Raw genomic sequence first — 10,346 nt, 5'->3', positions numbered from 1 at the left:
AATGTGGAGTTATTATAGCTTTATTCTAGTTAAACCTGCAACAGCTGCTGCTCCTCAGGTTGCAAAGACAAACTGTTTTTATTTTTTCCCCCCCAAAAAAATTCTTGACTTCACAATCAGTTTTCATTGCAGGGCGTCTGACCGGAGCTGCAGTTCCAGCGTCTTTGACATTAAACTGTGATGATATCTGTGTGCACTTTGCAGAGGGAAGAGGTTCCTCAGCGGCCGATGCTGAAATCCTCTCTGTGAAGGTTTGGAACCTCGAGCTCCTCAAAATAAATCTGGAAAAACATCAATAACACTTTAACCCCCTCCTACCGCCCCATAAAGCTTTTATAAATACAGACAAACAAAACTCTCAGGCCTAACAGATGCTTCCTGCCACACTGCAACAAAGTGAAAAGCCCGTATCAGGATATCAGTATCATTTATTAACTTGTTTAATTGTGAATCCACAGTTTTAGAGCGCTTGCCAAACAGTGATCTCCAAAAATTGTGAATTCACTGTTTATAAATATAATAAACCCAATCTTTATGAGTGCTACCATGATGTTGTAGTGTGCATTTATGAACTGGTTTCTCATCATTTATAAATGCTCTACTAGGGGTACAGGGGGGTGAAGTAAGAAGTAACCTCTCCAAAAAAAAAAAAAAATTGTGACCATTCAGACAAAAAAAATATCAGCTATTTTTTTTTTTTTTTAGTTGAAATGAGCAGCAGCAGCAAAGCCACAGCCTCCGGGTCAACACTAGGGGGCAGAGTTGAGCCTTTTGAGGCAGGAAGGGGAAGGAGACACTCTCTGATGTGTGTGTATGCATATGTGTGATCTGCCCAAACTGAAAAAACAAAAACAAAAAAAAAAACACCCTGACATCCTGATGCTGGCTCAAAATGTACACACATCTTGACTCTTATTCTTTTTTGTTTGTTTGTTTGTTTGTTTTTGCGTCTTTCTCCATAAGCAGGCTGTAAAACCTGGCTCAGCAACACTCTCCTTCCAGCCTGATTATTCTGTATTAACCTGTGGAGAAGCGCTGCTGGTTCACAATAATACAGTTTGTTATGCACTGGGTGTTGATGGTGAAGTCGGGATCTGCAGCAGCCGGTCGCTCTGACACAGCCCTGACTCTGTGTTAACGTTTGGGTGTGTTGCTGCCACGCACAGGCAGCGTAGAGGCAGCCGCTTGTTGTACGTCTTAAAGGTCAAAGGTTAGAAGTGCAGAGATGATCCCATAAATGTTTTAAGTGATATACGCTCCACCTCTGCGGCAGATAAACATGAATGAATTCAGTCGTTTCTCTCCGTTTCGACGCTCTTTGGCTTTGCGGGGCTGAATGTTCCTCCCTGGTTTTCCATGTGAACACACAGATGAGCCGACCGGAGACAGAGCGGGACAGCACTGATGGCATTTAACAGGACGTACTTGTGGACATGCTGCTTCCAAAAGCCAAAATTAACCTGTGATTCCCTCAGAAAGGAGGTTTTGTTTTGTTTTTTGCCTTCAAGAAGCTCGATCACACCTTCAAGCGAACAGCAAAGCCCCCAAATCCCAAACCAGACCCCCCGAGGCCACGTTTCTAAATGGAGAATAAAATGAAGTCGGTGACGAGCAGGAAAGAGCACAGCGGTCAGCAGAACACACACACACACACACACACACACACACACACACAGACACAGAGGTATAATGGCCTTCCCCCGGTGGGCCGCCCTCATAAAGCCTGAGCGCGTCCCTCCAGGCCTCTCTTCTGCTGGAAAAACAATAATCCCCTTAAGCTGTGACCTTTAGGCAAAAATACAACATGGAGGTGCCTGTTGGACCGGCCGCTCACGTCTAATCTGCTTTAATTTCACATTATCATACACTGGCAAAATATAATCCTGTTTAATGAATTGACTTATTTGTGTATCCATGTATTTACTGTGTTTATTTATTTTTAATCAGTCACCACTCACCTGCCTCAGTGTGACTGTTAGACTTCCTCCTGCAGGATTTAGTGCCTAAATTAGATTTTATCTTTTAAATCCAATCCATATGTGGAAAAAAGGAAAAAGGACACTGCTTTCTTTTTACAAATTAATATGAAATACTGTACCATATAATAATGATAAAAAATGATAATAAAATGGTCATTATTAACAAATCAGCTACTTGTTTCACATTAATTCAAGTTAAGGAGTTTGGCCAGCCCATTTATGAGCCTGGAGGTCATTTAAACACACCCTGCTACCTGTGTTTTATTTCATTTTTTTTTTTTTTTTTAAAAAAAGTTAATTTTAGTCTATAAAATATATGTATATATTTTTTTCAGCTAAGATGCCTGATAAAATGATCATAAGCCTGTTGTACTCCTGCACTAAAATATTTTACAAGGCCATATAAAGTACAGCTCCCTATAGGAATGTGCTGGGAATATTACAGGGAGACAAAAAAAAAAAAAAAATTAAGTCACCATATAATGAGAACTGAGCACCACAGACAGACAGACACGTGTGAGTCCTTGCAGGGAAATTTAAAAAATAATAATAAAAAAGTAAATAATAATAAAAATAAAAATTAAAAAAAAGAGAAATAAATTTAAAATATCATACGGTTACTTTAAAGTCGACCACTGTTGTCTTTAGGAATGTTATAGGAATACCACAAGAGATAACGGCACAGTCTATATAGGAATATTATGTAAATATTAAATACGTTATATAAATATTAACGCAGAGTGTGCCTGAGATAAAACCAGCATTAAGAAAACAGCAGAGACACAACGCGTCCTTTGTGGGAGAATTATAGTGATTTTTTTTTTTTTTTTTTTTTTTTTTTTTTTTGTCCTGCAGGGTTAACCAGGCCGGGCACTTTACTCGTCTGTCTCTTGACTTTTATTCCTCCCTCCTCTGTGCTGCCAGAGCAGAGTGGCTCCACAATAAAAGGCCTGCTTGACTTTTCAACCTCCACGATTCCAGCCGATTACATCAATTGTGTGCGCCAGTCTGCCCACACTGCAAAAAAGAAAAGAAAGAAAAAGAAAGAAAAGATCCGGTCCTAACAAGCCCTGTATAGACACTGATACTGTGTTAAAATCTTAAAATAAAGGGAAAAAGAAGCAAAATTCAAAATAAAAAATAAAGTTACGTTAGAGTATTTGTTTCTCGCGCAGGCTTATAATAAAGAGTTAAAATCGTGACGTAAAGCAGAATAAGACTGATGAATCCACTGTGGTGTCAGGAGAATAAATATTTAAGTGTAAAACTGGTGGAACTGGTTGATTTGCTTTGGGAATAAGTGAAATCACGTCACTCGTTTTCAGGAAAATAATGTTTTAAGACTCAATATTAAACGAGAGATTCCATAGTGGTGAAAAATGCCAGTTTGGGATTTTAAAGTTCTGTTTCGAAAAAATGAATTTCTCAGGAAAATGTCAAGTGTGACAGGAAAATTAGTGACGCAGGTCTTATATTATATTGCCTCATGGAAGAAATTATCCCAGTTGTTTTATGGTAAAATACAATTTGAGAAGTGAACGTTTCCACTTTTTTTTTTTTTTTTTTTTTTTTAAAGGTAACAATTAGTTTTCCAGTAAACCATAATATTCATGTTATGAGGCTTTGGTGCATGCCTTAATAACACACGGCCTGGTTTCTAAATGAGCAATAAAATAAAGCAGCGACAAACTGATCTGGTGGTTTGTGTGGCCTGCTTGGTGTTCGCAGTGTGCGCGCAAATACACAACAATAAATTAATTAATTAAAAATCGCTCATGCAGCCAAGGCGATTTACAGTAAAAGAGAAAATGGAGTAAAACGGTCTCGCTTGTTTGGTGAATTTATAAGGTTTTTAAAGTGTTGCGGTGAGTATTTTTTTTTTTGCAGTGTGCGCCCCCTTCCACCCGCTGCAAAACTGCTGCAAATGGTCCGAGAGCAGCGGCGCTCATTTCCACCGCCTCCCATTGAGGCGTATTCATTAGGATCCTCACACTCACCCATTTGCTATTCATGGGAGAGTTTCTTTTTTTTTCTTTTCTCTCCTCTAAACAAACCGAGAGTCACGAGTGGCAGATGCGTGCCATTATTGCCCACGGCTCGGTGAAAACTGTTTTATGTCAGGCGAAGGCGGCTTAACCTAATCAATCATGTCGACTAGTTGTGTTAAAGGCTATTCGCAGGACGGAGGAGAAGAAAAAAAACATATGGCGCAGGGGTGGGAGCAGGCAGAGCCGGAGCCGGACCTTCTTGTGACAAGATGGATTCAAAACGCCGAGAGAAAGAGAATAAAGGCGCTGGACGGCTGCTAATTGAAGTCAAGACACTTCAGCTCTGAAAGACGAGTCATTATTCACCAGTGTGATTTTTACCAGCCACACAGGAGCTTTTTTTTTTTTTTTTTTTTTTAACCAGCTTTCCAGCGTGTGAAACATTTTCTATTCGGCTTTTGTGGCCCATGACAAAATAATTACAAAATAAAAATAAAATCTATTTTGTTAATTAAAAATAAAATAACTAGGCTGTAATATTCCCACAGGAATTGTGAATTTCTAATAACCCCATCTCTTGTGGTATTCTTGTAATATTCCTATAATATTCTTATAGCGACTCGACTTGAATCTGTGGTTACTCAGATAACGTGACCTTGCTGTACTTTTTATTATTATTTTTCGCCATAACATCCATAAACCTGTAATATTTCTATAATATCCCTCTAAACTGTATTTTCTAATGTTTTTTTTTTTTTTTTTTTTTTGCAGTGTTTTCCACAATGACACATCGAATCGCCCCCAGAGCATCTTGAAATATCATATACCCTTTATTTACATAGATGCTGATTAAATAGAATGTTACAATAAAATTATCGCATAGGATGTTAAATCTATATACATAACTCAGAGCGTGTAAAAGTTGGCGAGGTGCTCGTTTTCAGTCGGATATCAACAGTGATGCATCGGCCTGCATGCTGCAGAAACACTCTTCGCTGTGAATGCAAATTAATTTACATTTAAGGTGGGATGCATCCCGGGTTTAGTCTCTGCCGTGCTCACATGTTCAGTAACACGGGCTGTGCAGGTGATCAACATGGGGAAAAGGGGTTTAATTTAAATATTTGGCAAATCCAAATCTATGAGAATAAGGATAAATGGCAAAAAAACAAAATAATTGCACAACTTTCCCCAGTCCCCCCCAAACAGAAAAAACTAACATGAAATATTAAAATGTATACACAATTTGCCGTCTTCCTGTACCATAACAGTTAGGTCTGTCTGATGGGAGCGCAGATGTAATCCTCAGATATTTCGCTGAAACTGAAAACAGACAGACTGGGGGGAGGCTTTACAAGTCCTTAATTAATAAATTAAAGTGGAGGAGGAGGAGGAGAAAAAAAAAAACTTCCTTTAAACGTTTATATATATTCTCCTTTTGTCAATATCCGTGCAAAAGTTTGGGAAGAAAAATTCCCCCTTTTTGTCTTCTTTTTGTGTTTTTCTTGTTGTTTATGAAAAGCACAGGCCCCTGCTCTGCTGTCAATCGTCCACCTCGATTTCCTCGTCCTCCTCCGAGAATTCATCCGTGGTTTGGTCTCTGGACGAGGAGGGGGACTGAGGGAAAGCCCGGTGTCCTTGGGAAGACGGGGAGACGCTGGGGGACCTGGCCCCGGGACCCCCACCCTGCGGCTCCTCAATGTCATCCATGCTGACGAGCTTTTGGAGGGTCTGGGGAGGGATTTTCTTTAGTGACTCCACGTCCGCTTTCATCTCCTCCAGGTCCCTCTTGAGCTTGGCTCTCCGGTTCTGAAACCAGGTGATGACCTGCGCGTTGGAGAGACCCAGCTGTTGCGCAATCTGGTCGCGGTCGGCCGGAGAAAGGTACTTCTGGTACAAAAACCTCTTCTCCAGTTCGTAAATCTGGTGGTTCGTGAAAGCCGTCCGCGACTTTCTCCTCTTCTTCGACGTCTGCCTCTGTCCGAAGGCGTTTAGATGCTCTCGACCTTGGAGGAGTGGGAGAGAAAAAAGAGGAATGAAACAAGCCGAAGGGTCACTTTCCCCCGTGCAACAGCAGCAGAGGACACACTGCGAAAAGCAGGCCTGCCCGCAGACTTTACCAGCTGCTTTTTGCTTTTTTTTTTTTTAAAAAAATGCAGTTTGAAACAAGATTTCACTGGATTTCTGATTAAAAATCGTCTCATTTCAAGACTGTTATTGCATCATGTGACATTATCTTAGTGCTAGTGCTTATTTTTCATGCATTGGCACAAAAACTGCATTGGAAACAAGTGAAATTATCTCTGCACCCGCTGACATTTTTTTCATTTTATTTGAGGAAAAATAAAAATTTGAGACTGAACGTGGGACTTGCCACTTCACAAGCGCCTCTCTAACATTCAGTGGGTCGTTTAAACTCATTTGCAAGTCTGTCCAATTTTATCTAAAGCCTAGCTTACAGTAGGCCACAATGGCTGATTGACTTTTTGACAGTAACATGAGACATACACGATTTGGGGCGATTTGGACGACATGAGTGCGCTAATGTCGCTCCTCTCCTCGCCGTGCCGTGTTTTCTATCCCGTATAGGCCCACACATGAGCCATTAGCTTGTTTAAGTATGTGGCCACACTTAACCAAGTCCAAACAAGAGCAAACAACAGTGATCTTAACATTACTGCGCTTTCTTTCCTCATGCAAAACAGTTATGCAGCTGTTCTGTCTTCCTGAAAACTGCAGAATCTGATTTTAAAACAGCGAGTGTGCGTCTTTACCTTCTGCTGCCTGTATAACGCTGACTTCCAGACCTTTAAATGTTTTGCTGGCCAGCTCCTCCAGTGCGCACAGCGGAGAGGAGGGAGTGGTGATCCCGTTCCTCGCCGAGTTGGAGCCCGTTACTTTCTCCAGCACCCTCGGCGGGCAGATACTAGCGACCGATTTCTTAACCGACGGTTTGTTGAGAATATCCTCAATGCTGAACGGCGTTAAAGGCTTGTTGGAGTTGGCCGGGGGCGGGAGCTGGTCCAAGGGAGCCCGTCTCCTCTCCTCGCTGCTGGACTGTAACACAGAGCCTGCCTTCATGTCTTTACTGGAGGTCATCGCAGTCCCAAACAATCACTGCTGGCTTCAAAAAAAGTTGACTATTTCATTCAAATGGTTGTTGTAAGCGTCCACAAGTGCCTCCTGCGCCGCTTCACGCTCTCGCAGACCCCCAGTACCTCGCCACTTTTTAGCTGAATGCCGCAACTTAGCTCGCCTGTGAGCTTTTCTCCAAAATAACCATGCTTCGGGCGTCGCTGTGAAGGCAGCCGGATTGTATTCCCCTCAGAGAGCGGCGGTTCCTCTGCCAAGCTCCATGTAGATCTTTAGGAAGTATAACAGCACGACTGGAGGGGGGTGAATCCCTGCAAGGGGAAAAAAAGCTGTCTCGAGGAGCAAGAAAAAGAAAGCGACTGCTAACGAGTTATTGTTGATTGGGCGAAGTTCAATTAGAGAAACACTACACTACTTGCTGACCCGCTGCTGCGTCTTAAAGGGCCGGACCATAATAACTAATTGGACGTGGGGGAGAGGAGGAGTCTGCTGCTGCCGAGCGGGGAGAGACGGCCTGAAATGTTTATGCATCTGTTTCCCTCTGCCGGTGCGCTCCAACAGAAAGGGAGAGTTGATGGCCATTAAAATGCGGCCACCAGCATCCCGGCGTTACGGAAAAAAAGTTGTTTTTTTTTAGGAACAGCGAGCCAGCAGCGGTCTCCAGCCGTGATACTCATTTTGTCATTTTCGTGCGTAATTACGCACAGTGCGTCATGCGTAATATGCGCACCGGGCATTGTGGTGCACGGGAATTTGACTGAAAAACAGCCAAAATCAGAGTTTTTTTTGTGGACTTTATCTTGAAATAACCACATTTTAGCCTAAGCAGCTCGTCTGCATGTAAGCAGAGGTGGTTCAGGTGAACCGCTCGACTCACCGGCCAACATGACAGGTGGTGGACTTTTGATGTTTATGACAACAGATGAATAACCTGCTACTGCTGAGAAAATAAATGTATTCTAGTGGTAGCGGCAGCGAGGCCCATATTGATTTTTCAAATAATTTTAACAAAAAAAATACCTGAAGGAAAAAAGCTTGGAAGGATGCGTTGCCCTAAATCTTAAAAAATTAAAAAACAATAAATAAAAAATGAGTCGATTTCAAAACAAAAGCTCGTCCTGAATTTGTTTACGCCCTTATTATTTTTCCTTGCCTGTGCCTGGCGTTATAAATAGCACCTGGTGAGATCTGAGTAACGGTGTAATTTAATGCAATGGCGTGAAATAAGCGGCTGATAACGGTGACGCCGCGATGAGGCTCAGAGTCTGAGGAGGACCAGGGCGACAGATCTGTCACGATGGTGTTTTCCACCCGCTCCTGTGAACTGAGGCGCTGGAGGTTTGAGATGCGGAGCGGGACGAGCTGGACGCCGAGCGGAGCAGCAGGTACGTCTGCCCAGAGGAAACACACCTTGTGCTGTTTCACAAACTGAGCTGCAACCGGCTCTTACTTTCGTTTTAACGCCTTTTAGAGATCAACCATAACCTACAAGCAAAACGAAATATTCAGCATTTTGATGTTAGGATGACTTAAAATAATAATACTTTTTAAAAATGCATGAAATACTTCAAGAATGACTGCGTGGGTAACATCTGTCAAAGCATCTGAGATGAAAATATCAGCATTTTGCACAAGAAGAAACAACCACCGAGACATTTTTCTGCTTGCATTAGACTGAAACGACATAAATTATGTCTTAATTTTGTTATTATTCCTGTTTTAGCAACTGTTTCTCTGACATTATAAGACATTCTGTGGGCCTTCAGATAAATAAAACAAACACTTGATAATTGTATAGTATTTTTTTTAATACAGTAAGATTATTGTGAGCCATTTGGATGAAGGCAGCAGCCCCGGAAGCCGCTGCAGAGAGGCTTGTGCCAGCAGGACCATATGGTGACATTGGTTTAGGGACAGAGTTATAAAACAGCAGGAGATTCTATTAGCCGCCTTGGAGGTCCGGCCTTTGAGGCTGCTTGGAATACATATTTCTCCATAACAAGCGAGAATTCATGGCGAAAAATTACCTCGCGAATTTGGGCAGAAAATATGTTTTTCATGAAAACCAAAATGCTGGTGGGTGCAGCGTCTGCGGGCCTGACTGATTATTGATATTAGGCTCATCGATGGGGATGATGATGATTTAATGAGGCACTTTTCACAGGCTTGCATTCAGAATGGGAGGAACAAATTCAAGGCAGGGTTGCAGTGGGTAGGGATTCATAAAAATCCAAACAGACAAAATGCAAGGATTTTTTTTTTTTTGCGCAGCCACCTTGGCACAGGGAATGATTCCTCCTAAGATTAAAAAAAAAAAAAAAGACACAAATCAAAATAATTTTTTTAATTTGATATAAATAAATCATTAATAGAACTTTGTTTTGCTTTTTTGTTTGGATGTGTGATGTACAGCAGGAATACCCTGTCGACACGAGCAGATTATTTTTCACTTTTTGTCCACAATTAGGCCCATAAATCCCATCAGGCCCCAAACCAACTTTGATTAAGAATGGGAAAGATACGTTTATTTGTGTGTGTGTGTGTGTGTGTGTGTGTGTGTGTGTGTGTGTGTGTGTGTGTGTGTGTTGTAATGTTAATTTTACAGTATTCTTGCTCTTGTGAGGAGGATCAAGCTGGACTGTGCAGCAGGACCCGCGGTGTCGTGTTTCCCTAATCCTTGCAGAGATTTGAAAAAAATAAAACCTCTCCAAACTTGTTTCTAATGATCTCTACTATCTAAAGTGAAGAAATGCGGGTTTGACCGTGTTTTTTCTTTGGCTTAATTTAAACGTTAATTACAAGCGGAGCAGCTGACATCATCAATCATCAGCTCTTGGGGGATTTAATTGGATGATTCGCTTCGCTTTTACCTCCCACTGCCCACCAGCACCGGACCCGTTACCTCCCAAAAAAGTAACGGATTACAAAATTGAAGCCTCTGTCACACTGGCATCATTAGAATTCACTCTTCGTTGACAAAACGTTATTTTTTTACTTTTATTATACTTTTCCAAAACTGGGGTTTGTGTCCTCATTCAAAACTCAGTGTCACTTAATTGCTTCTCCTATTAAAAGACCAGGAAAACCAAATTACGTTGATGTGCAATTTTCCTGCCATCATTTGGCTCGATAAAATCAAAGTAGCAGGGAGATTTCCAACCGGACAAAATCAACTTTCCTGGCATTTATCAACAAATTAGTTCTGAATGAGAGGACGACGGGTAATTATGAGGGAAAACGAACCGGGGGATGCGGATCACTTTTGGATAAATCAACATTCATTTGA

General features: G+C 41.6%; 1 protein-coding gene across 1 annotated transcript; it reads right to left on the bottom strand.

Moving 5' to 3' along the window:
• Positions 1 to 5,509: 5,509 nt before the first annotated feature.
• Positions 5,510 to 7,066, bottom strand: lbx2 (ladybird homeobox 2). Its single transcript, XM_030062336.1, has 2 exons — positions 6,742 to 7,066; positions 5,510 to 5,973 (listed from the first exon to the last, which is right to left on the bottom strand). Exons 1-2 carry the CDS (start codon positions 7,064 to 7,066, stop codon positions 5,510 to 5,512), a joined length of 789 nt encoding a protein of 262 aa, XP_029918196.1.
• Between the last annotated feature and the right edge of the window lie 3,280 nt (positions 7,067 to 10,346).

The sequence above is a fragment of the Myripristis murdjan genome, chromosome 10 (assembly GCF_902150065.1).
Source record: "Myripristis murdjan chromosome 10, fMyrMur1.1, whole genome shotgun sequence".
NCBI classification, from domain to species: Eukaryota; Metazoa; Chordata; class Actinopteri; order Holocentriformes; family Holocentridae; genus Myripristis; species Myripristis murdjan.
Note: the sequence above shows the minus strand (reverse complement) of the source record. Positions and strands in the feature narration are given on the sequence as shown.

Bases quoted from the DNA above. Each gene is read 5' to 3' on its own strand.
- lbx2 (XM_030062336.1), bottom strand. From the start codon at position 7,066: ATGACCTCCAGTAAAGACATGAAGGCAGGCTCTGTGTTACAGTCCAGC. The intron at 5,974-6,741 runs GTAAAGACGCAC...CACTCCTCCAAG, and splicing joins CGTTATACAGGCAGCAGAAG to GTCGAGAGCATCTAAACGCC.